The sequence below is a fragment of the Schistocerca nitens genome, chromosome 3 (assembly GCF_023898315.1).
Source record: "Schistocerca nitens isolate TAMUIC-IGC-003100 chromosome 3, iqSchNite1.1, whole genome shotgun sequence".
NCBI lineage: Eukaryota > Metazoa > Arthropoda > Insecta > Orthoptera > Acrididae > Schistocerca > Schistocerca nitens.
In genome coordinates, this window is record NC_064616.1 from 346257830 (window position 1) to 346284792 (window position 26963).

Sequence of the window (26963 nt, forward strand, 5' to 3'; positions counted from 1 at the left end):
ATCCCAAACGCTCGAGGGTGCGGCTGGGGGAGGGGGGGCACACCACTATCCAGTTTTTTCCCCTTTGCCCCTTTCGGAAATATTGTAGATCCGGGGCCGAAGAAATCGCAGTCGTTGGTTTGCTTTCCCCTCAACATTTTCTAAGTGATCGTTCCAATTTGTCCAGTTTCAGTTTTTCTTAATCGCAATACCTAAGTATTTAGCTGAATTTGCAGCCTTTAAATTTGTGTGATATATCGTGTAATCTAAATTTAGCGGATTCACATTAGTATTACATTACATTCTTATTGGTCCTTTTGATCATTTGTTGTACAAGGTATGCAATATGATATTCGACAAGTCATTGTGATTTGCAATACATGTTTTTAAATCATACAATAATATTTACATTGATTTAGGCTTAATATTATCACAACTGAAGGTTCAGCTTCCATGCATTATATTTAACCTTGGCAATAAATTTTTATGTTTTGAGATACTCATCTATACTATAATAACATTTTTGCAATAAATATTTATGGACAACAGTTTTAAATTTTGAAGTGTCTTTTATTATTTTAATGTTTGTAGGTAGCTTATTGTATAGTCTGTTTCCTGTTTGCAAGTGGTCTATTCTGTTTTAATGTTGTGTGTGCACGCTGAACATGTATGTCCTGCTTTCTCCTTGTGTTATACAGGTGGATACTCTTGTTGGTTTGCACAAGATGTTGGTATTTTCTAAGATTTCCCTTACAAATATAATTACTTGTAAAATGTATAGACATGGTAGTGGAAGGATATGTAGTTTCTTGAATAAGGGCTTGGATGAGCTTCTTGATGCAGCATTTTCTGTGGCTTTTACAATTCTCTTTTGGCATATAAAACAACTTTGGCTAGCAGATGCGTTTCCCCAAAAGACTATGCCGTATCGCAATAAGGATTCTGCCTGGGCGAAGTATACATCTTTTAGTGCCTCTCTTGATGTGCAATCAGAAAAAATTTTGATAGTATAGTAAATGGTATTTAATTTATTTGTAATGTACACTCCTGGAAATTGAAATAAGAACACCGTGAATTCATTGTCCCAGGAAGGGGAAACTTTATTGACACATTCCTGCGGTCAGATACATCACATGATCACACTGACAGAACCACAGGCACACAGACACAGGCAACAGAGCATGCACAATGTCGGCACTAGTACAGTGTATATACACCTTTCGCAGCAATGCAGGCTGCTATTCTCCCATGGAGACGATCGTAGAGATGCTGGATGTAGTCCTGTGGAACGGCTTGCCATGCCATTTCCATCTGGCGCCTCAGTTGGACCAGCGTTCGTGCTGGACGTGCAGACCGCGTGAGACGACGCTTCATCCAGTCCCAAACATGCTCAATGGGGGACAGATCCGGAGATCTTGCTGGCCAGGGTAGTTGACTTACACCTTCTAGAGCACGTTGGGTGGCACGGGATACATGCGGACGTGCATTGTCCTGTTGGAACAGCAAGTTCCCTTGCCGGTCTAGGAATGGTAGAACGATGGGTTCGATGACGGTTTGGATGTACCGTGCACTATTCAGTGTCCCCTCGACGATCACCAGTGGTGTACGGCCAGTGTAGGAGATCGCTCCCCACACCATGATGCCGGGTGTTGGCCCTGTGTGCCTCGGTCGTATGCAGTCCTGATTGTGGCGCTCACCTGCACGGCGCCAAACACGCATACGACCATCATTGGCACCAAGGCAGAAGCGACTCTCATCGCTGAAGACGACACGTCTCCATTCGTCCCTCCATTCACGCCTGTCGCGACACCACTGGAGGCGGGCTGCACGATGTTGGGGCGTGAGCGGAAGACGGCCTAACGGTGTGCGGGACCGTAGCCCAGCTTCATGGAGACGGTTGCGAATGGTCCTCGCCGATACCCCAGGAGCAACAGTGTCCCTAATTTGCTGGGAAGTGGCGGTGCGGTACCCTACGGCACTGCGTAGGATCCTACGGTCTTGGCGTGCATCCGTGCGTCGCTGCGGTCCGGTCCCAGGTCGACGGGCACGTGCACCTTCCGCCGACCACTGGCGACAACATCGATGTACTGTGGAGACCTCACGCCCCACGTGTTGAGCAATTCGGCGGTACGTCCACCCGGCCTCCCGCATGCCCACTATACGCCCTCGCTCAAAGTCCGTCAACTGCACATACGGTTCACGTCCACGCTGTCGCGGCATGCTACCAGTGTTAAAGACTGCGATGGAGCTCCGTATGCCACGGCAAACTGGCTGACACTGACGGCGGCGGTGCACAAATGCTGCGCAGCTAGCGCCATTCGACGGCCAACACCGCGGTTCCTGGTGTGTCCGCTGTGCCGTGCGTGTGATCATTGCTTGTACAGCCCTCTCGCAGTGTCCGGAGCAAGTATGGTGGGTCTGACACACCGGTGTCAATGTGTTCTTTTTTCCATTTCCGGGAGTGTATTTTGTGTGTTGGACCCGTCTTAGATCTTCTTGGATCCATATCCCAAGAAATTTTGTAGAGCTTACATTTCCGAGGGCTCTAGTAAACAACTCTATGTCTGGTGCTGGTGGACATTTAGTTTGCACTGTGTGTATATGCATTGTAACTGTTTTTTCTGTGTTTATTACTAAGTTGTTTCCAGAAAACCAGTCTGTAATGTGGGTGGTAGAACTTTTAATCTCGTGTAGTAATTCTTCTTCGGTACTTCCTTTTATTATCACATTTGTGTCATCCGCGAGTTTTATGTAATTATGGCATGGGCTAGTCGGTTTCAAGTCATTTACAAAGAGTAGAAACACAACTGGTCCTAGAATGGAGCCTTGTGGTACACCATACTTGAGGCTCTGCTTCTCTGAGAAGTATGACTGTATCTTGTTCCCTTCTTGGATAGTAAGCTCAACTAATTTATCTCTGTTTTGGAGATACGATTATATCCATTCATATGCTGAGCCCCTAATACCTACAGATTCAAGTTTCTGAAGCAAGATGTTGTGATTGATGACATTGAATGCTTTAGAGAGGTCTAGAAATATGGATGAGATATGTTCTTTATTGTCTATTGCATTTAAGGCTTCATTTAGGAATGCAAAGGTAGCTGTCTCAGTAGATTTAGATTTTCAGAATCCATGTTGAGTATTTGAGAAATAATTATTTTTTTTATGAAACTGATTAGTCTTTTATAATAGATTTTTTTTCAATTATTTTGGAAAAACCAGACAATAGTGAGATTGGCCTGTAGTTTGAAACTTCTGTTTTTATCCCTTTCTTGAACAGGGGTTTTACTTTTGCTATCTTCAATTTTTCTGGGAACACCCATTCTGATAGAGACCAGTTACAGATGTTGACAAGTGGCCTGGCTATGAGGGGAGCACATTTCTTCAAGATATAGTCAGGGATATTGTCAGTACCAAAAGAGAATTTGGGCTTCAGTTCTTTGATTATATTAAGTATTTCCTTTTCATTGGTAGGGTATAGAAAAATAGATTTTTTTATTTATAGTACATCTGGATTGATTTGTTTGAGTGCACTGTAAATTTTGATTTATAAGATGTTCAGCTATCTGTGTAAAGTAGGAATTAAATTTATTTGCAATTTTTGTAGGTTCAGTTATCACAGTTGAGTTCTCCATTAAGCTGTTAATCTTATGGAAGTCTATCTGTTCTGCTGCAGTTTCTTTCCTGACAATATTCCACATGGCTTTCGTCTTATTAGTGGAATTTTTATGTATGTGTCATTTGCCATTATTTTTACTTGTTTGACAACATTTTTGAATATCTTTTTACAGTTTTTGTAATAAGAGTCAAATTCTGGTGATGTGAGTTTTTTGGACAATCTGTGCAGTAATCTTTTTTTTTTTTGTTTGAAGATACTAAAATCCCAGGAGTAATCCATTTATTTTTTGTTTTCCTTGTGTATGTTTTCCTCTGGGTTGGAGGGAAACACAGTTCAAAGTAGTAGGAAAAATTGTTAATAAAGGTATTACATTTTCCATCTGTGTGTTCGCAGTTTTAAATTTCTTCCCCGTTTTCTTTGCTCAAGTAATGGAGAAAATGATTTATATTTTCATTACTGTAGTTTCTACTGGTGGTTGTTAGGCAGGGTTTAAGGTGTAGCTCGGTTTCCATACTCAGAGAGAGTTTTTGAGCTGTGTGATCCCCAAAGCCTGTGTTTAGTGTTTCTATTGTAGACTTCATTTCTACATTTACAAATATCTGATCAATCATGGTGCGTGAAGTCTTTGTGAGCTGCTGTTTCTATGGTGGATTTCATGTTAAAAGTTTGCACGAGATTCAGTAATTCATTCTTTTCTTTGGTGTCCTCTGCAAAGTCAATATTAAAATCACCACATAGAATAACTCTCCTGTTTCTTTGTGTTAGTCTGTTAAGTGAATATTCCAAACTTTTTAGGAGAGTATTTATGTCACCAGTTGGAGCTCTGTATAAACATATAACGGCTAGTTTAATGTCTACTGTCTCAACTCCTGATTGCTCTACATCTGTTTCCTTCACTACGTCAACAGGAAGTTTTATATTTACAAACTTTATATTACTTCTGATGAATATACAACTGCCACCATGTTTAAGAATTTTTCTACAGAAATAACCACCTAGCACCAAGTTAGGTAGGGACACAATATGTAATTTGTCCTCATGTAGATGGCTTCACTTCTGTCGCTCGATTCCCACTAACTTCATTAAAGTCATCACTGTTAGAAAGGCGCGGAGCAGCATCCATCAAAATAAGAAACTGATCAAATTAATAAGAACCACAGTGACACCAACGAAGTCGCGTCAAAACGCTGTATGAGGGAAATAAGAATAGTATGGCCTCAGCCAGAGCAAAAGACCGATTTAAATTACGAAGCACATTGAATAATTTTTGTAGCGGTGAAAACATTGAAACAACTATAAAATATGTTGCTCGAAATTTTCTTTATTTTCGGAAAGAAAAAAAAAACTATAACGAGATTATAAAATCTGTCATCTGTCCTTTGAATAAATAAGTGGAGAGCTTTCGAAATAAGTCCAACAAAGTGTAGACTGTATGCTCACCGAAAGCTTTGAGAAGAGACTGAAATTTTAACAGAAGACACGTGTAAATTTCAATATTACTTCCAGGTTGACTGTTCTGTTCCAATAGAAGCAAGTTACTGAATAATGGGAAACCAAGCTACGCTATTTTTTTTTTATTTTTTCGGGAAAAGTTTCATTGTAGTGGCTTAAGAATGTCCATAATGAAGACAATATTTTCTGTGGTTACATTATTGTGAAGGAATGACTTGTTTTTCTCCGAACATAAAATTTTGCAGGTGGCCTCTCAAGACAAGCGCAAGACATGCGCAAGACAAGTCTTTGTACTTTATGTGTGCGAGTCCAGAAGGAAATGGCGGATAGTGTAGTGTGTTTTGCTGCTGGTTGTGCGGGGGGTATAGTGCTGATGCTCTGGCTGTTATTCGATGAATAGTGTGACGTATTTCATAAGAAACAGTAGTTTCAACAAACATATTCAGAATGGTAAGTTAAAATTTGTACAAACTCTGAATAAAGTTTGAGAAACACTTGGCATTTGTTGATAAACTTGTACTGACAACTTGAAGTAATAGCGATGACAATGTGTCGTCGTTACCGCGTTTGCTGAAATTAAATGTGCATATTATCATCTGCCAGCACGCGTTCTCGTACTAAAAAACAGATGTTACATGTTTGTTGATACGTGATTTGTTGTGATAACCGCTGTAACATCGTCTGCTGATTGAGGGCGTCGCGAAGTTCATTACTGTTCCGTGTACGCTTGCGTAGAAGTTGTACTGTCACAACTTGACTTTGTATCATATTTTTCGATAAAGTTAATATTTCTCAGACCAGTATAATCATCTCGACAGCGATGCTAGTATACAACTTGTCATTCGATAATGGGCTCAAACGCTCATAAACAGAATTGCTTATACATTCTAGGCACTCTCGTTTATTATTATGACAGTGGTACATGTGAACGTCATTTCTTTCGGAACCAATGTTTACCACAGTTATTAACGGGTACAAAAATAAAGCTACTGGGTCAGTCTGCCATTTTTAAATATTAGTAATTATTTATTGCTTTGCATTGGTGTATTTATTCTGTCAGTTATAATTATTGAGCACATTACACAACTTTGAGTACAAATAAATGATTTGCATAGTTATGTTAACAACAATGCAAGAGTTGTGCTTAATACTTGGTGTTTGTAATAGAAATATATATACGAGACGCTGGATTTTCCGGGAACTAAATAATGTTAAGTGCTCCACGGTCCCATGATAGTCGTGTATGAAAACTGGTTGCTTGTTAAGGCATGTTAGAACGTGCATATGTTTTTATATTGATATAGGTTGTACTGTATCATTGTGAATCAGGTTTCACATCTATCATCAGTACTTGTTTATGTAATGTATATATTTTTTGTGAGCAAAGAGTGTCTTGTTTCATGATATCATCACACTTCTCTCCAGTTTCATTTGCAAATTTAAGGCTTTTAAATCCTCAATACATTTGTGAAGCCTCTTTGTGGTGGAAAGTGAACAAAATACAACTATTTATGTCCAGTCATTGGTTTGCAGTATTTTACAAGGTGAAAGTACAGTAGTGTTGACTGTAACATACCGTTATTTCTGCAACAATTTAAATTCAGTATACTATCCCAATTATTTAATACAGGCTTCATCATTGATAGACAGCTGGTGAATGCATACATAGTATGTATTGCACCAAGTGATATGCTAATATATGAACCTGCCAAATTGTACAAGTTACTAAGGCACTGTGACAGTCACCATTAAATGTTATATTCACATGCTCAGCACTTTCAACATCTGTATTCTGTAGATCACCATATGGCGTGTGATGGAGAGCACGTAATGTACCAGAATAATTTCCCCCTTCCTACTCCATTCCTGGTTGGTGCATACATGCAAATGAAACCTGTTGTACTCCTCTGTGTTATCGTCAACATTGTATTTTGTAGGAAATAGTATATTTTTGACACATTTTGGAAGGTTGGTTCATAGAATTGTAACTGATGCTATCTGTGATGCAGAACATATTTCTTGTAATGTCTCACACTGCAGTTCATTGAGCATTTCGGTGACAATTACCTGCTAACTAAACAAATGTGTGACAGATGTTTTTCTTCTATAACGTTAATCCAGCTTCTTAAGTGTCCCAAACTGATAAACAGCACTCAAGAATTGGTCTAACAAGGTAAACTCTTCTTATGCTTGGATAACAATTTTTTTTTTTTGGATTCTTGCAATAAATCTGAGTCTGGCACTTAACTACTCCATGGTTCAACTTGTGCAGTCATTCAACCTAAAATGACTCTCAGTAGAAACTCCTAAATGTTTGAAAGTTGTAACTGATTCCACTGACTGTTTGCCGATCACATAGGCAAATGGTATTGGATCTGTTCATGTATTTACCTGCATTACATTATTTTTATTTATGTTTAGAGTCAACTGCTAATATTTACACCAGGCATTGACCATATGCAAATGTCTCTGCATTTTATAGCAAGTTTGTAGGAATGTAATCTCCTAATATACACATCATAGGGCTACGGACTCTCTTATCCACCAGGTCATGTATAATTGTGAACAGTAACAGTCTTATCACACTACCGTGAGGTACGCTAGGTATTACCTTCACTTCTCAAGATGCCTCTCTGTTGAGATCGGTATACTGTGTTCTGTTTACAAAGAAGTCTTCAGTGTAATTACATAGCTGTTCTGATATGTTGTACAGGCGTAATTTGTTTGCTAGATGACAGTGCAGAACTGTATCTAAGCCTTCCTGGAAGTCAAAAATCACAGCGTCAACCTGAGCTAGTGTCCATGGCATTTAGGATATCATGAGTGTTCAGAGTAAACTGGGATCTGATTGATTCATCCTTATGGAAACTATGTTGATTACCGCTTGAGGAGTTGCTTGGTGTTGAGAAATGTCATAAGATGTAAACAGAATATATGTTAAATAATTCTGCAGGTAGTTAATGTTCCATGGATCATTTTGCATGATAGATTGTAATGGTGGTGAACAAGTCATTTTACATTCACATCGCAAATTAATTTGTACATACAATTACATTCTCAACATTTCTGATTTTTTATCTTTTTTACAAAAAGAAAAAGAGTTACAAATGTGAGCTAGTAATTCCTACGCCCCCCCCCCCCCCACCTTTTATACATTACAATAATGTAAATTCTTCTACAGAATAGGAGGAGTTGTCAAGGAGAAACTTTCTCAGTTTTTACTTTGCTGTCTGTCGGACATTTCATATCGCTGGGTAAATGATAAAAAAATGTTTCGTGCAGCATTGTGCACCCTTTTTTGTGCTAAATACAACCTTAATGTGAAGAAATGAATGTCATTTTTCTTTCTGGTATTGTAATTATGTACTGCATTGTTCCTCTTGAACTGTAGTGGACAATTCACAATAAGCTTTGTGAGGGAATATACATACTGTGAAAGAACATTCAAAATGCCCAGCTCCTTGAATTGATGTCTACAAGATGATCATGGGTGAGTGTCACATATTATTTTCACAGCACATTTTTGCACACTGAAGACTTTCTTTTTTAAAGACGAGTTATCCCAGAACATCATTCTGTATAATATTACTGAATGAAAATATGTCAACTTACTGATTTTTCTCTCCCAGAGATTTGCAATGATTCTGAGTGCAAGTGTGGCTGAACTAAGTTGTTTTAGAAGTTCCCAAATGTGTTGTTTCCAATTTAAATTCTCATCAATAAGGACACCTAAGAATTTTGAAGTTTCCGCCATATTGATTATTTCCTCACCATGTGTTACACTTATTATTGGTGTAGTACCTCTTGATGTGCAGAACTGAATCTGTTGGGTCTCTTTAGAATGGAGGGCAAGACAATTCACAGGAAACCAGTCAATGATGCTTTCAAGAACTTCGCTTACTATTTCTCCTGTGTATGTGCCTGTATGTATACTAGAAGTAATAGGCAGCCATGGTGGCTGACTAGTGGGATAAGGGTATCATGTAGAACAAAGCGGGAATTATATCAAAATGTTAGAAGTAGTGACAATCAAGCTACAGTAGCCCATTACAAACAGTATTGTAAGGTCCAGAATGAGATTTTCACTCTGCAGCTTCTGTTAAGTTTGGAAGGTAGGAGACGAGGTACTGGCAGAAGTAAATCTGTTAGGACGGGGCGTGAGTCGTGCTTGGGTAGCTCAGTTGGTAGAGCACTTGCCTGCGAAAGGCAAAGGTCCCGAGTTCGAGTCTCGGTCCGGCGCACAGTTTAAATCTGCCAGGAGGTTTTAGTATTGTAAGGTGCTTAAAAATGTTATTAGGAAGGCAAAGAGTATGTGGTACACAAATAGAATAGCTAATTCTCAGGATAAAATTAAAACCACATGGTCAGTTGTGAGGGAAGTGTCTGGTCAGCAGCACAAGGTCGACGATATAAAGTCAGTTATTAGTAAAACTGTTCCTGTTACTGATAAGTCAGGTAGACATATGTACATATTTAACATTCATTTTCTGAGCATTGCTTATGTCATCTATCTATTTATCTATCTATCTACATCTGAATCCTGTTCCAGCTACTGCCGGGTCTGGGTGCTGAAGAGTTCTCTCCATTTGGCTCTGTCCTCCCACCTTTTTTCTTCCTCCACTTGCTGCCAGGTCACACCTCTCCTTTCTGCAGATATTCTCACTCCCATTTTCCATCGTGTTCTTGGGTGCCCTCTAGGTCTTTTTCCATCCATTTTTAGTTCTTCCATAATTTTGGGGTGTGTCTGCCCATGCATCCTCTTAACATGCCCATACCATCTTAATCTATTCCTTTTCAATTTCTTCTCTCATACTTTCTTGTTTAAGGTCCTTTCTAATCTCTGCATTCCTTTCTCTGTCCATTCTTCCGTTAACTGCTCTGAGAAATTTCATTTCTCCTGCTTGCAGTCTGCTCCAGTCCCTTTTTTGTCATTGTCCATGTTTCTCCACCATACGTGTCAATAGGGAAGTAATAATTCTTACACATAAGGAGTTTTACCTTTTCTGAAACTTCCTTATTCCAAATCAGGTGTTTTATTGTTTGGTAGAAATTGCCTCTCTTCTGTAACCTCCTATTAATTTCATTGGTTATTCTTCCATCCCTAGATATTTCACTCCCTAAATAAGTGAAACTTTCTACCACTTGGAGTTTTATGTTTACTGTTTACTTATGTCATACAGTATTTTATTTTGGGGTAACCCTTCCCATTCTCAAAGGATATTTTTGGCTCAGAAGTGGACAATTCAGGCAATAAGTGGTGTAAGTTCATGAACCTCTTGTCGATCCCTGTTCACTAGTCTGGGTATTCTGAAACTGGCCTCTTAATACATATATCCTGTACTGTCATTTCTTGTTAACAATATCAGAATTAGCAGCTTTCACTTAGTTAATACTAGACAGAACTCCAGTGTGCATTTGGCTTGCACTTCCTTAACTCTTGTGCAGAAAGGTGTGCTATATAGTGCTGCAGCTATTTTCAGTAAGCTATCACAAGAATTCAAAAATCTTAGCAGTAATCCACTTGCTTTCAAACTGAAACTGAAGAGTTTCCTCATGGATCCCTCCTTCTATTCTGTTGAATAGTTCCTCAAAAAATTGAGCTGATTGTTATGTTATATTGTTGATAACGTGTACTTGATCTTATGTCTTGACTTTTTTGGGTTCATCTAACATTTTATTTTATGTTGTGATTTCATGTACTGACATGTTTCCATGACCTTGGAGATTTGCTCCTCAATTTGGTCCTACAGAACTAGATGTGCAAATAAATTTAAAAAAAGGAAGATGTGACTCCCTTGGTTGTTTACAGTCCAGAATTAACAACAAATATGGCAACAACACATTGCTGTGTTGCATGTAGTAATAGTCAGGCAGCCTATAAATTCCATGAAACTGAAGAGGATCTCATGCACAAAAGAAATGTATCAAAATCCACCTACAAATTGTAAGAAGTGTATTATGCTCTAAATATTTTACCTTGATGATGATGAGCACTGCCTGAGACAACAAATTTTAGTCTCCTTTGTACTGAAATTGGTTGACTGCAGAAACAGTTGACAGAACAAGCCTGGTTATTGTTTGTGTTTATTTTTCTTGTTTGAGTTTTAACAGGGCCAGCTGCTCTTACTAATGAATAAATTGTACAATTATAAGTTCGAGCAGCCACTGAATAAACCTCAGGCCCCCATTGCCAATTCAATATTTCCTTGTCGGTGGATGAGTAGACTGAGAAATTATTATAAATTAACAAATACGTTTCCGTGACTCTTCCTAGTTACAGAAACTGTCTACGATGGAGCTTTATGTTTACTGTATTATTTGATAAACACTACAATGGACTGTTATATGATTCCTGCAAATGGTTGTGGGACAGTAAAAATGATGAATGTTATCAAAGAGTTGCCACTTGTAAATTCTTTTAGGTTTGTGAGTCATATTTGCAAGCAGATGTGTTCATGGATGGCTCCCAAATGAAGCTCTACTGACTAGGCCTAGAGGATAAGCCCAAAACCCTTCTGCGTCGCTAGGCATTTAATGTTACGCTGCTGCGTGCACACTACACATTTCTATGATATCCTTTCTCAGTGGGCTGTTTAAATCTGGGGCTCCATAAAAATCTCAAGAAAGCCTTTCTTACAGACCTGCTAGTCTTCTAGGCAATTATAAACACTTCTGAATAATAAAGAATAATAGGGAAAAAATAGAAGACAAGCTTCAAGCTGACCTAGGAACATCTTCAGATTGTTATATTGATGGAGTGTTGCCTCCGATTGGCAAGATTTCCGTGATTCAGCATGCAGTTTTAATCTGTCACCTAATTAAACTCATAAAGTTTTCCCACTGTCTAAGGAGGATTAATTTCTGTTGGAGTATTGGAGTATTATGTCCAGAGAATTTAAAGCTATTAAGTTTTCTACACTGTGTCGCCAAGTGACCTGAATCACTGTCAGGAATCTGTGTTAGTTTGTTAGAATGATAGCTGTTCTGAGACACAATGCTTAGTATTGATATTCAGTCTTCAAAGGGCTGTCAGGATTAGATTTTGTAGTAACAAGTATTGTGAAGAGAATTCACACTCATACAGTAACAAATAGCAGCAGACACTTGATACAGAGAAATAACATAGTTGTACAGCTGTACCATATCATATGTAAATTCAGCAACATCTCCATGATATCAACTCACCTTACCTATTTTATCAACATCTGCCTTATGAGATTTAGGATATGAGGGATGTCCATCTCGTTCTGTCTGCAGTTGCAGTTACTACCTCTATAATTTACATTCCCCTCTCCTGCGCTGCCTCCTCTCTTTCATTCTCCATTGTTTTCCTCGGCCATTCTCTTCTTACCTCGGCATGTAGCCTTGTGTCCTTCATTAAGTTTGACAGACAATCTTTCAACATTCACATTTCAAGAACTCTGCTTTTGGGACCCTGTTAAATACCTGCTAAAGGTCCAGTAATTGTTTTTTTCCAGTGGGGAGATAATCTACAAGCCGAATCCCCTTCACATTCCAGAACACTGATGCCATGACCTTTCCCGCCGAAGGAATTGTCTTTGCTTTCTTTGGTGGCAGAGAATCAGCATGTTTCCACTGCTTTGACTGTTGTTTTGTCTCTGGGATATAGTAGTGCACCCATGTTTCATCTGTGGTCACAAACTGGCATAAAAAATGTTGTTCGTTTCTCCTAAAATGAGCCAAACATTGTTCCGATATGTCCATTCTCGTGCGTTTTTGATCCAGCATAAAGAGTCGCGGCACCCATCTTCCAGATAATTTTTTCATTTATAATTCTTCAACTCAGTTACTGCTGGAGTACTGCTTATTCTTCATGTTTTGTTGTGCCTGTTAATGTGTAGGTCTTGACTAATGTGGTGCCACTCTATCAAATGGGTCACCAGGAACTAATGATTCTTTCATGAGCATGTGTGACAAGCATGGGAACCTGAGCAGTTTTAATACTTCCTTCCTTGCTTGTGCTGCAGCCCCTTTGTTTTAACATTTCTGTATCTTTTTCTTACTGTTTCACATTTCAGACTGAAATCCCCCAGCAGAATCTGTGTTAGAATATGCCCATGCTAATGCTTGTCATAAGAGCTTACTAAATGGAGAACATCACTCGACATCCATCAGCACAACCGTTAGGAAATGCTTTACCTGAGGTATCACTCCCAACTTATTTAATACAATAATCTATGGCCTTCTTCATGTTTGACTTCCACCATTTTGGGAATTTTACACAGGGGTGATCCATGTGGGAAGGAACACCTTATATGTTGCAAACATTACCCGCAGTTAGTCGTGTAAAATGCCTGGGCATTTATAAGTCAGTGCAGATGCCCAGGATAATTGCCTGGGCAAATGCTCAGAATTCATAAATGCTCAGGCATTTATGCATTTTAAAGATTAACTGATAAGCGGCACTTATAAAAAAAATTTTAAGCTGATACTTTGTGTTGGAAAAGATATTTTGCAACACTGCTTCTTCAGTGTTTGGATAACCAAGTTGGAAAAGCTGCTTGAGAGTTAGGGGAGAGTTATTAGGGAAAATAAATTGTACCATAAATATAATTCTTTACATCTTTAATGTGGTCATTTCTTGTAGTAGTATATAATTAAAAAAAAGAAAGAAAACAACACTCAGGTATGAAAGAAAGCTAGCTCGTTATGTAGTATTTTTAGTTATACTCTGTTACTCCAAAAAAATTAAAAAGTTGTTCTCAATCACTGTACCTAACTCAAGTGCATTTTTCAAATTCTGAGGACTCTGGAAAGACTTGTTGATATGTTTTTTCATTTTGTTGGAATGCGACTGTTTGTATTCCTTAAAACAATATTTACAAGATACTCCTTTCCCATTTAAATTGAAAAAGTTACTAACAGGTTGTTTCTTCTTAACCTTCTTGCAACTCTATTGTCTATAAAACTGTAACTAACACAAAGACGAGGTTATGTTGCTGCTCACTAAGTCATATGGACATGAATGAATGTCAGTCAGTCAGACCAATGTTGCTAATTCCAAGTAAGTAAATAACCCTCAGAATTTCACAAATTACTTGAAATTATGAGCCACTCACTCAAAATTTCATCTAGTATCTATTGGCAATAATAGCAATTGCACTAATATTTACTTAGAATAACTGGAATTAGAGTAAAAAGGTATATATAATGATTTTAGTTAGAAATGTGTCACATACCAATTCAGATTACAGAATTCCAAGAATCATGGATTCTCTAGAAATCGACTAGTATCTGAATCGAGCAATTCAAGCATCTTGTGCATTTATTCTTTATTATTAAATCTTTTTTATGTTAGTGTTCTCATTTTATCTTCACAACAGTGCAGCCATACAAAAGTAGATAAAGAGAGGAGTAGAATAGGAAACTAGAGTCTGTCTCAAATGTCACCACATCTGCCAATAATTTATTTATTATTTTTTTTTCTGAAAACAGTTTAACATTTAAGAATACATTCAGTAATTTTTTGTATCAATAACCGTTCTTCAATATTACTCAGAGATTTGAACTGGATTTAAAGAGTGTTACATTACAAAGCGATGTGCTAAGGACAGTATATTTTGTACCAGCTTATCACTCTACAGCTGTTCAACGCTATGGGTATGGGTGTGGGCGGTCTGTGTGGGCGTGAGAGAGAGAGAGAGAGAGAGAGAGAGAGAGAGGTAGAGATAGAGATAGAATCATAGTAGGTGACAGTGAAAGTTACATGGCAAAGATCTTCAAGTGAAGAAAATGGTGAAACCAGAGAAAAGGAGAAGCTGTGAAAGAAAACAAGTGCAATAAAGAACATGAAGCCCAGGAAAACCACAGCATGTGGTACAAGAAATAAAATAAAAGCCAACTGATGATATGAAACTCCAGCAAAACATGTCTGGGAGATAGAGGAAAGGATAAAATTGTATTTTGCTCAGAGCGGACCACCTCCAAAAACAAAGCTGTTTGTAAGCAAATATGGGCAGGAGAGCTTCAATGTCAAGTATGATAATTAATTAACAAGGTTTAACTGATACTCCCAAATTTCTTCACGGATTACTTCTCTTTTAGGCTGCACGCATCAAGAGTGTTTTTTTGGTGTGTAAACATTTCTCTCCTGCTCATTATTAGTTTAGTCACAAAATGGACTACAGTAATGTGTCATAACAAATAGATCTGATGCTGAAAAAGGTCATAGTTTATCCACCCTCTCCCACCCCCTCCCACCAAATCATACTCATTAACATCTGTGTTTAACTAGGATGGGCAGACTCATGGCCTTGTCATGCACCTATAAAACCTCAAATCAGTCAAATGAGCAAATAAAATTGCAATTAAAAAAGCTTGTAACAAGAAAACTGTCATTTTCCATTCAGGATGGCAGTCGTGTATGACATTGTGGGCTGTATTGTTTTGGCTGATTCCACCAACACATTGCAAAAACAAAATTGCAGTTGTGTGTTGGAAAAACCAGCAAAAATGGGCCTAATGACATTTAGGAGAGGTATATAAATGATGTGTAACACAGTATGAGCAGTATTTTCAGTGTGTTATTGTTGATGCTTTTGGACACAAGAAAGTGTCTTCCCTTTTGATAACTGTAGTGAAATTTTAAACAATTTACATAAGTTTTCTGTTGTGTGCAGCTGCTTACAGCATCCCTTAAATATGGGCTGATGCAAAAAATTTGTATAAAAATAAGAAAAATGTTTGATAACCATTGAGAACAGCATTAATGGTACACTGCTGGACTTACTCACCTCACTCAAATGTCTTAAAATGGACTTTATTGAGGTCAAATTGAAGATACTTATGTATGATGAGAATTTTGGGCTTGTATACAACACTAATGTGATGTATCCTTGAGCATTAATTGAGTGTTATGGATCCTATCGAGGCAAATCTAATGGGTGTTTTGAAGGAACCTAAGAGTTGTGGCCAGGCACTGTCATCTGTATGATGATGCAGACATTTTGCAAAATTGTTGAAAAGGTGTTGTATTCTAGAATCGTATCTCACTTTAGTAACAATAATATCCTCAGCAAATCACATTTTGGATTTCAGAAGAGTTGCTCTACTGAAAATGCCATTCACATGTTAACTCACAAAATTTTACAAGCATTAAGTAATACAATAGCACCAGTTGGTATGTTGTGTGATCTATCTAAGACATGTGACTCTGTAAATCACAGTACTCTCTTAGATAAAATGAAGTTTTATAAGATTGGTGGTTTAGTCAACTAATGGATAATGTCATATCTAACTAAAAGAATGCACAAAGTTGTACTTAGTCATTAAAGCAATATAGTCCAGGGACATAATTCTGACTGGGGAAAAATCACACATGGGATTCCTCAGGGGTCAGTCTTAGATTCACTATTGTTTCTCATGTATGTAAATAATCTTTGGTCTAACACACAGCAAGCAAAATTAGTTCTTGCTGCAGATGACAGTAGTATTGTTATCAATCCAAGCATACATACAAGTACATACACAGGAAAAATGGTTAGCAAAGTTCTTAAGTGTCATTGGTTTTCCACAAATCGTCTCACCCTCAATTTTAAAGATACACAATGTATTCAGTTCTGCACATCTAATAATCACAGGATAAGTGTTGCACATGGTGTGGAAATAATAAATAGGATGAAAACTTCAGAATTCTTAGGTGTCCATATACATACATACATACATACATACATACATACTCTGCAAGCAGTGGCACGGTTTATGGCAGAGGGTACCCTGTACCACTACTAATCATTTCCTTTCCTGTTCCACTCACAAATAGAGTGAGGGGAAAATGACTGCCTATAAGCCTTCCTATAAGTCCTAATTTCTCATATCTTGTATTTGTGGTCCTTACGCAAAATGTATGTTAGTGACAGTAGAATCATTCTATTGCATTCAGCTTCACGTGCTGGTTCTGTAAATTTTCTCAACAGTGTTCCTCAGAAAGAATATCTTCCTTCCAGGAATTCCCATTTGAGTTCCAGAAGCATCTCTGTAACATTTGTGTGTCATTTGAACCTACTGGTAACAAATCTAGGAGCCTGCCTCTGAATTGCATTGATTTATTCCTTTAACCCAGCCTGGTATGGATCCCAAGCACCTCAGCAGTACTCAAGAATAGGTCGTACTAGTGTCCTATATGCGATCTCCTGTACAGATAGACCACACTTCCCAAAAATTCTCCCAATAAACCAAATTCACCATTTGCCTCCTGTACCACAATCATCACATGCTCATTCCATTTTATGTTGCTTTGCAGAATTACACTCACATATTTAAACGATGTGACTAAAGCTATATCTGAACATTATGGGTTTGTTTTTCCTACTCATCTGTATTTTACATTTTTCTACACTTAGAGCTAACTGCCATTCATCACACCAACTAGAAATTTTATCAAAGTCATCTTGTATCTTCCTACAGCCACTCAACTTCAACACCTTACCGCACACCACAGCATTGTCAGCAAACAACCACAGATAGCTGCCCACCCTGTCCACTGAATCATTTATGTACATAGAGAACAACAGTGGTCCTATCATAGTTCCCTGGGGACTCCTGATGGTCCCCTTGTCTCTGAATAGACACTCGCTGATGAGGAAAGCATTCTGAGTTCTGTTACTGAAGAAGTCTTCAAGCCACTTACATGTCTGGGAACCTATTCCATACACTCATACCTTCGTTAAGTCTTCAGTGGGGCACCGTGTCAAATGCTTTCCAGCCATCTAGAAATATGGACTCTGCCTGTTGCTCTTCATCCATAGTTCACAATATATCATGTGAGAAAAGGACAAGCCGAGCTTTGCGTGAGCTATGCTTTCTAAAACCTTGCCGATTTGTGGACATAAGCTTCTTGATGTAAATAAAATTTATTATGTTCAAAATATCTTGAATACTGAATAAAACAATCTCATTTACCAAAGCAAGAGATCTCAGTGGCGCTAAAAGTTGGACAATAACTCCTAAGCATAAGGAGATCATTGCTTTCCATCATAAGCTGAGAGGAAGTTATTCCTAAGGGAAAACCATTGTGAAAAGTAGGCTGTGTGTGTAATGAAAGTTCAAAAATACATATATTTGCTTTCTGTATGGACACAAACCTATAAATGCTCTATATGGTGTGAAGCATTTTCTGAAACAACAATTTATTTACAACACACAGTGAAACTGTCATATTTTTTTATACTTAAGAATATGTTACATTTAGGATGCTGTGTATACTTCGGGAAACGGTACTGTATGTAGAGTACAGCAGGAATTGGTTTTGCTTGAAAAACTTTTATAACCGTCATTTAGGGACAACAGAGTTTGTTGAACGCAAATAGCTTCTTTAACAGCATTGTGTATTAGTCTACGAATCAAACAGTAATAGTTCTTGGATTGGAGGCACAATATAAATTAACATGAGACAGTTCCTAATCAAGATCAGTATGTCCAAGCATCACCTAGCACCATGTTTAGTAGTCAAAGTTAAATTAATCCTAGTGGTTGTGGCAACCACAAGTTGATAATTTGTAGCACCATGTATACAGTAAACAGTTATGGCATTCAAAGAGTCCACTGGTAGAAGCAAGTCGGATAACAGCATCTGAAGTAGAGACCGCCACCGGGCGGCCTTATATTTGTACACTATGGAAGTTCACATGACCATCTTGCGATAGACAAGTTTGTGTTATGCTGCAGGCACCCCCTCTGGACATGAGCAATGTTACACATGTCAATTCATCCATGTCTTTGATTTGCACATCTAGCAGGGTTAATGAGGAAACCACTTAACTAAAGCTACTGTGTGGAATCAACAGTCTGTGCAAAATGACTAGTTCCAGCTAAACTTTAAAACTACTTCAGTGGTACTTACCATAAGATTGCTAAAAATTTCAGAAGTTTCATTTTAACTGCTTTTCAAAATCATCAGTGACAGAGCACAGTAAAATACTGAAAGGATTTGTAGATTTGCCTTCTAACTTTTTGGTATTTATCAGTAGGATATGCATATGTTCAGCTCTTGTTGTACACTTTCTAGTCATGTCCCAAGAAATACTTAACCACCCCCCCCCCCCTCTTCCTACTGCTTCTTCCCACCTCTTTAAGCAGTTCCAAAGTGAAAAGAAAAAAATAATCAAAGAAAGACATTAGAAAGAAGTACTTGTTTACAAAAATTTTATTTCCTTAGATTTATTAATATGATAAAATGTAAATAAAGTGTGTTGAAGGAAAACAACTGGCAAGTCAGTCATAGTTGTTATACTAGCTAAGCACAGTTAACAGTTGTGTATAGCTATGCCTCCATTAAGTGAAAAGTGCATCTCATTTTTCCACAAATTATTTCACAACCAGTCAGCATTATTTTCCATATGTTAGATGAGTAAGTCTGTTTAAATGATGATGAGCATCTTATTAGGACAGAAAAGATGCTCACTAACAAGAAAAAAATCTCTGTTGTTTACCTGCATTTCTCTCTGTTTCATTGTGCACTAACAACACTTTTCAAGTAACTATTTTTTCACATTTTTGTTACCCTTTTATTACATTGTTTAGTGATAGGTAATTATTTTCTTTATTCAGTTTTTTAATTTATTTTAAACTGCAATTTGTTGTACCTTTTATTAATTTAATAGGAGAGCTCTTCTGATGAACTTCCTGAGAAAGAGCCACCATCACCTGCTTGGAAAGAGGACATGCAGGTAAATATTTACCATATTTCAATATAGGTGAAGAGTGATATTATTTATTGAGCTATTTAATTGTGCTTACAGTTATAGTTTTGTTCAATTTGGGTGGATGATCACTGCTTTGTGGAAGAAGCAGTCAAATGGTTGTGTCACTATTACCTTTAAAGGGAGTAACTCTGGTTAAGTGTGTAATGTTAATGTTACATTCAGAATTCTCTCAATTTTATTGTAAATGATGGTGATAAAGTCATACAACGTGATGATGCATGCAACAATTAAGACATTTTGATGTTTGGGAAGTATGTAGATTTCCTTCGTATGGAATTTTTGTCTTTCCATGCCATGTTGCAGGCTGTGATCGTGTCTTATCACAGTGCAGAATAGCTTCAACATGCATGGTTTAACTACTTTCACTAGGTACACCAAAATCTTGTTTTCCTACATACTCTTTTATATTCAAGATGGAGGGCTGATAAAAGCTTTATGAACGTGGTGCATAAGGAAAAGATGGTTCCATCGTTTGGAACTACAGATAAAATGAAGAAACTGAAGAGAGTTAGATACATAATAGAAAGGAAGCAAAGTCACTCAGAATCAGGATTATGAAACTCATATATATCCAGTAGCCCCAGAGAAGGTTTAGGTGGCACTGGTCAAGTTAATGGAAGGGAAAACACGTTGGTCTGATATCATCTGTGCTGAAATTCTGCAACCACTACCTCCAGAGATAATACGTTACTTGACATCTGTACTAAACGAAGCATTGTGAGTTGGTTGGTATTCGAATATTAGATGACTTCAAGAGTAGTATTTTCCAATAACTGAAGCCAAGAACCTCAGAATATAAGTCCTACAGGTCTATTTGCCTTATAAATATACTGTCAAATGTCCAGGAGCTTCTCCTCTCTGACCAGCTCTAGGCACACAGGGAGCTTCATGGACTTGGCCATTGTCAGTTTTGTTTTATGCGATATCACTTAATAAAGGCCATAAATTAAGCACTTGACATAGTACATAAAACCACTCAAAAATACGTAATGGTAATTGTCATTGACATCACAGGCACCTTTGCCAGTGTTTGGTGGCCTAAGTTATTCGTGTGTCTGTGAAAGGTACAGGTAACTGCGACACATTATCATCTGTGGTGGCTCATGAGTATAGATTCTGGGTGTTCACAAGTTTTGAGATTCAGATAAGTATGAGTGTGAAACAATTATGCTCATCAACATATTTATACATCTACAGCCATTGCCAATAATAATAATAATAATAATAATAATAATAATAATAATATCCGTGACTTATCTGAGGAAAGAAAGAATTGTTTTTGTGGAATTTTGTTGTTTTGTACATAATAAAGTGCAGTTTACGACAAGAACGAAATAGCGTTTAAACTTTAGGTACAGCCTGTTTCAATTTGTGAGTAAGTGGGAATTTTCATGCTTTTTTAAATTTTTATTTTTGATATATGTAGAAGATCCCCAACACATGTATTAGTTAAAAAATTAACTTCCGGCAGAAAATCGGATATTTTTATGTTGCACTCGCACAACAACTTATGCTTATTATACACATCTTTGTTAAATGTTCACTTATAGTCAAACTTATGTGATTTTGTCACTTTGTCAGTCAACTGATCTAGTATGGAAAGCCCTCGTACATTTGTGGCTAACTTTACCTAGTTATTTTCTTTTCTGTTAGCACTTAAAACAATTTCAACAGAGTTCCTGTTGACACTGCCGACAAAAGCCAATTCCTACACAGTAAATAACCAACTCCAAATACAAACTGCTGTTTGTGGAAATTATTAAAGTCAAGAAGTACTGTCTACCAATGTTGGCACTTGACGAGAATGTAAATAAGGCACTGAGAACCACAAGGACCAAAAGCACACCATCTTCGATCCCACTTTAAGTGAATATCAGAGAAACCAGTGAGACTGCTTTTTGTAAAAGTTCACATGCACAGTGTGGGCCTAGAGTACAGATAAACATGACCCACCAAAATACCAACAGATGTCAGAAATATGAATAAGTGCTGCAGTCTCACAATCAATGATGGTGTGCTTTATGGTTCTTAGTGCTGCAAGCTGATTACTGCATGATAAAATCCAAAGCTAATATACTATCTCTCATTCAGAACCCCACAAAATAGGTTTTTCTATCAATATAACTATACCATATACTGATATCCAATCTAATTTTATTACATATTGAGTGAACTGGCATATCTGTGGAGTGTGCTACCATCTAGTGAGATTTATGCCAATCAAAAGAAGGGGATAAAAGTCTGCTGCAGTGTGCTACCACCTGGTGGCATTGACATAAACTTGTAGTTGAGTGATAAGGGCTAGCTGTGCACACCGTGAACCATGCGCATTGTTTATCAAAGCTGTAGGTATTTGGCCTGTAAGGCACTTACATCATGCCAGTTGTGTATGTGCAAAAGCTCCTTAAAAGATGCACAGCTGAAGGTGTGCTCATGACCCTGATGCCAAGTTTCATGGAGCTAGAGGATAGCAGTGAAGTATAGCACAGTAGATTTAATGCCATGTATTTCAGGTTACCACATCTACATTATGTTTAACAGTATTCAAAGAAAAATAATCAATAAATATGCAAAGTGTCAAAACCTGGGGTTTTCATGTGCTCTTGTGCTCTTACACAACAGCTGCCACTGATTATCATAGCTTCGAAGATTACTGCCGAGGGCAAGTGGAGGAGTAGTCTGTGGGAAATTGGAAAGTGATGGATATATCTCATGATAGACACCCCTCCCCCCTCACTTTGATAGATGGGAACACTAGTGTAGCTGGTGTATCTTTGTGTATGGTGAAAATTTTCTAGTAGTGGTTTTTGTGAACTTAGTAGCCACTTTTAAGAATAAAAGCCTGTTTAGTGTGCTGCAGCAGATGAGGAAGTGGTGTGATGGAATGAAACTGACAATTGCAGCACATAAAAGTAGCTACATTTTGCTTAAAGGAAGACTACATAGGTCATTGTCACTTTTTACAAAGAGTGTAAATGATGTTCTTTGCTAAGTCATAGATGCTGAATTCATGCTCACTTTTCTTGTGAAATGCTACTCTCTACGTACTGAAATCCTCGAAAATGCTACATATTGGTTATTCTCCTGTGGCTTAATTTAAACAGTCTGCAGATTTAATAGTTGAAAGTAATTGAAGTATGTAAAGGAATTACCATGCATGACCCTCAGTTCAGAAATGTACCTACAGGAAAAGAAAGAGGTTTGGTAGCACTGCTGATGAGTTGAACTTGAACATACAGAATCACATTGGTGTTTTTCTTTTTTTTTTTCCTCTCATCAGTGAGAGTGCTGAATTTTATATAAAGGGACTTCTTGTTCTAAGTTAAAGTTTGCATTTTGTTTTAATTTAGAATAAGGAAAGCTTCTTACTCTGTAAATAGCACAAATTCTTTTTGTTATATCTGTGCAGAGTTAAACTGCTACAAACTTTATTTTGGGCATACGGTTGGTGACCAGGACAAGAACATATGCTGTTTGTTATGTCTGATAGCCTGAAAGGGCAGTTAAGAGGATCATGTTACATGCCTTGTGCTGCTCCCAGAATTTGGAAGGAATAAATGGGCCACACAATGTATATTATTTTTTCAGACAAAAACATATGGAACTACCCCCAAAAATGTAGAAAACTCTGCAGAATCCCAATTTTCCACCTGCTATTAGGCCTTGTATGTCACAGTGAAGAATTGCCAATGCAGGTGCATCATGGGAATGTTATAGCAAGTGAAGACTAATACAGTGCTGAACATGCAAAAGGCAGCAGAGGAGATATGCAAGTGGACCAAACATTCCAACACCACTGTGAATCAAATGAGCCACACATTTTGTCTTAAGGGGTGTCAATGATCTTGTCATTTTGCCAGATACATATACTGATAGACCAAAGCATAATAGAAGGTTTATCTGCCTTTGAAACACAGTACATCAAGTCTGCATGGCATGTCTTCATCGAGTCCTTTGTATGTTTCTGGAGGTATGTGGCACCAGGTGACTATAGACAGGTCACACACTTCCTGTGAATTATGGGCCAGTAGTTTGTGGGTTCTGAACTGGTGCTGATTGTGTCCCAGATGTGTTCCATTAGATTCTGATCAGGTTAATTTAGTGGCAAAGACGTCAACATGAGTTCACTATCATGGTGTCCAAACCACTGAGGCACAATTACGGCCTTGTGACAGACATTTATTCTGCAAGCAGGGACAAGAAGTGTGGAGAGATTCAGGTGATCCTCAGTAATATTCATCTACTCCACAAATATGATGGTGCATTCAGTTACTACTGCAGGCCAGGTGAATTTCCCCCATGCCCCCACGAGCCTGTGTCCATGGCATGTTTTGAGCAGCTGTTCACCTGGATGATGACGTGTCTGTAAACTGCCATCAACTTAGTAAAACAAGAAACGTGATTTATCTGACCAGGTGACACGTTTCCATTGATCCACGGTCCAGTCTTGATGATACCATGCCCAATGCAATCATCATTGATGATTTTGTTAGGTCAGCACGGGGAACACACAGCAGTTGTCTGAGCCCCATGTTCAACAATGTGTGGTCAGTGCGCCTATGTCAATGGATTTCCTGTTTTTTTACCGTGTCACATGTCTGCAATACCAACTGGCAGCATTCAATCTTGTGGTGCACAGTGGTCATAATGTTGTGGCTCATCAGTTTATAGTACAAAGGCTGCTGTAAGCATTTACAAAAACAATATTATGTGAAAATTGAGGCTAGTACAGAAATTCTGAAGTTGATCTGGATTCAGGGGTGAATTATCTTCCAGAATTGGTGTCTGTTGTTCTTGTAGCTGAAACCAAGATTTATTTGTTGACCGGTGTTATTAAATTATTCACATCTAGGAAGATGACTAGCAGATAGCTGGATGTGTAAATTGATAAGAAACTTAGTTGTAGCATCACATATCAGCAATAGTGGATAAGTCTTCCAAAATTATGCATAAAATAATAAGAACAGTAACTTCTAATTTCTGGCTATCACCATCTGCCATGTTAGCATACAACAGTACCACTTTCACAACAGTATTCAGTTTTGGAGCCAATACATGGGTGGTATAGTGTGACATAGAAGAACTGTATGTCAAGGACAGAGGGGAGTGCTAGTGAGACTATTTGTTGCATTCCAAACTACTCCAGTAGAGTCATCAGTTCGTGGTAGATACCCAGTACAAATCACTATTAGGTAAAATGTTGCTTTATGCTGACTAAGCAATGTAAATACAGAAAACTGGCTGAAATAACTGTTGTTAGGGTCACGAATAAACGCCGCTTAAAAAATTAGATAACAGGGTCAGTGGGACAACACTGGTAAGGGTATATGAGTTTATTCTCTCATCTCAAATATGTAGGGAAGCTTGAAAATACACCTTGTCAATTCGAATTGGGGCATGGTGCATCTTTTTATAGGACACGATTCTTACCCCACTCTTCTTAACTGAGTCAAGCTGAGGCAGAGAGGCATCTCCAAGTGTGGAGATTAAGGATCTAGAAAAAACATTGTCTTCCACTGCACTTATCTGGTACAGGTCAAACATATGATAATTACTGCCATTAGATTAGTATTATACCTATAATAATAGGCTCTGTAGGATATCTTCAATGTAAAATACAGTTTTAACTTTTATAATGTAGCATAATATTCTTTGATTAGTACTAACAACGGCTTTATGCAACTATACTTGGGGTTTAGACACTATACATTCCAAGGCCATAACCACTGGCAGGTGCAATGGGATCTTGACCCATCTCTCTTCCTATTTTATATTCTGTGTTTTCTCTCACTGTCATTTATTTGGATTTCTTCTGTTTATTAGATTAAGCTGTACAGATCACTATTAAAACTGTTATCTTTCCTATTATTATTCTACTTTCAAACCACATTGTGTATGTTAATTGTGACTGAATGTCATAATTGTATATGATTGTATTATTGTAACTATGATTGTTAGTTGTGGCATTAATTGAAATATGTGGTCCGCCGTAGTTTCTAGACAGTTGCCAATAAAGTTCATGCAGCTGAAAGTAAACGAATCTTTGCTTTTTCTATAAAGCCCTTAAGAAATGGACATGGAAAGAATAAGAGCTTCTGAAGATAGATAAATATTGGGGATATCTTGTTCGTTAATCACAAGGTATCCTGCATTGTTATTCTGCCCAAATTTTGTAACCAAATACCTCTGGAACTTAATATGACTCATGCTGATGGTGTCTTTTACTCTTTGATTATTTTGATCTGGAAAAATCACACTTCTGCAGTGATGCAAACAATAGCTCCCATCATGTGAAAAGTGTTGTGCCCTTCAAGTGCCTCACATTAAAATCATCCTTGTCATACAGAAATTGAGAGAAGTTTGTCTATAAACTTTCAGAGGTAAACTTATGATGGGTGGTGACTCTGAATGTAAAGTTTCATTATTTGTGAAACAAAATTCATCAATCAACTAGCAGGAGTCGTATTTTTGTAGATTTATAATGTCAGGCCTACCTACAGTGTTGGTATAGACATCACATATTACGTACGGTAATAATTAACTTTTACCTATGTGTTAATGTCACCACACTATTCTTCAGTACAACAGCAGCAGTGAAAGTTTTGTATCCCCTGCAGCCATTGATGAGGAAATGAACATGCTCACCATCATAGTAACTAAAAGGAGTTGATTCTTGCTGGCAGTGGATAGCCCTGCACTTCCTGAGACCACTACATGACGAGGCAGACCACTATATAACAGGACCGCATGGTGTGAGATAGATGGTGCCTTTCACTATTTAAGTATGGCATTAGCCACAAGAAGTCAGTTTGTTGTGTTCTATTAAGCTGTTCATTTTGCTGAGTTTATTGTATGGTGGATCAACTTTGGTATTGTATTTGGATTTGTCTCTGGGTTGTTGTTTTGTACTGTTCTTGTGAGCTATTATGCCTTGGCTATTTGCACACTTCTACTAAGTACTAGAACCACACTTTGGCTTTATCAAACTTTCTGCTTAAGCATGAGATTGTGAAGTTAATGGCAGCTTCACTGCATTTCTCTGTATTGTACGCTCAAACAGTGTATATGTGCATCCATAGAGATACAAAAGTGACGATGAGGAAATACTCATTATATGGGCAAATAATTATTCAAATAGTGGCAGCAGAAAACTCAGCTGCAAGAACAGCAACAGCAGTTGCTTCACCAGC

At 37.8% G+C, this 26963-nt stretch overlaps 1 protein-coding gene across 2 annotated transcripts in view; it reads left to right on the forward strand.

The window, feature by feature from the left end:
* Window positions 1-5277: 5277 nt before the first annotated feature.
* LOC126248297 (zinc finger protein 135-like) overlaps window positions 5278-26963 on the forward strand; it is a 192334-nt gene continuing 170648 nt past the window's right edge. Inside the window, exons 1-2 of one of the 2 annotated variants that reach the window (XM_049949163.1) lie at window positions 5278-5500; window positions 19672-19737. In XM_049949163.1, the coding sequence (XP_049805120.1) occupies window positions 5498-5500; window positions 19672-19737 (69 nt within the window). In that variant the 5' untranslated portion in view covers window positions 5278-5497. The remainder of the gene's footprint in view (window positions 5501-19671; window positions 19738-26963) is intronic. The other variant, XM_049949162.1, reaches the window with a different exon arrangement.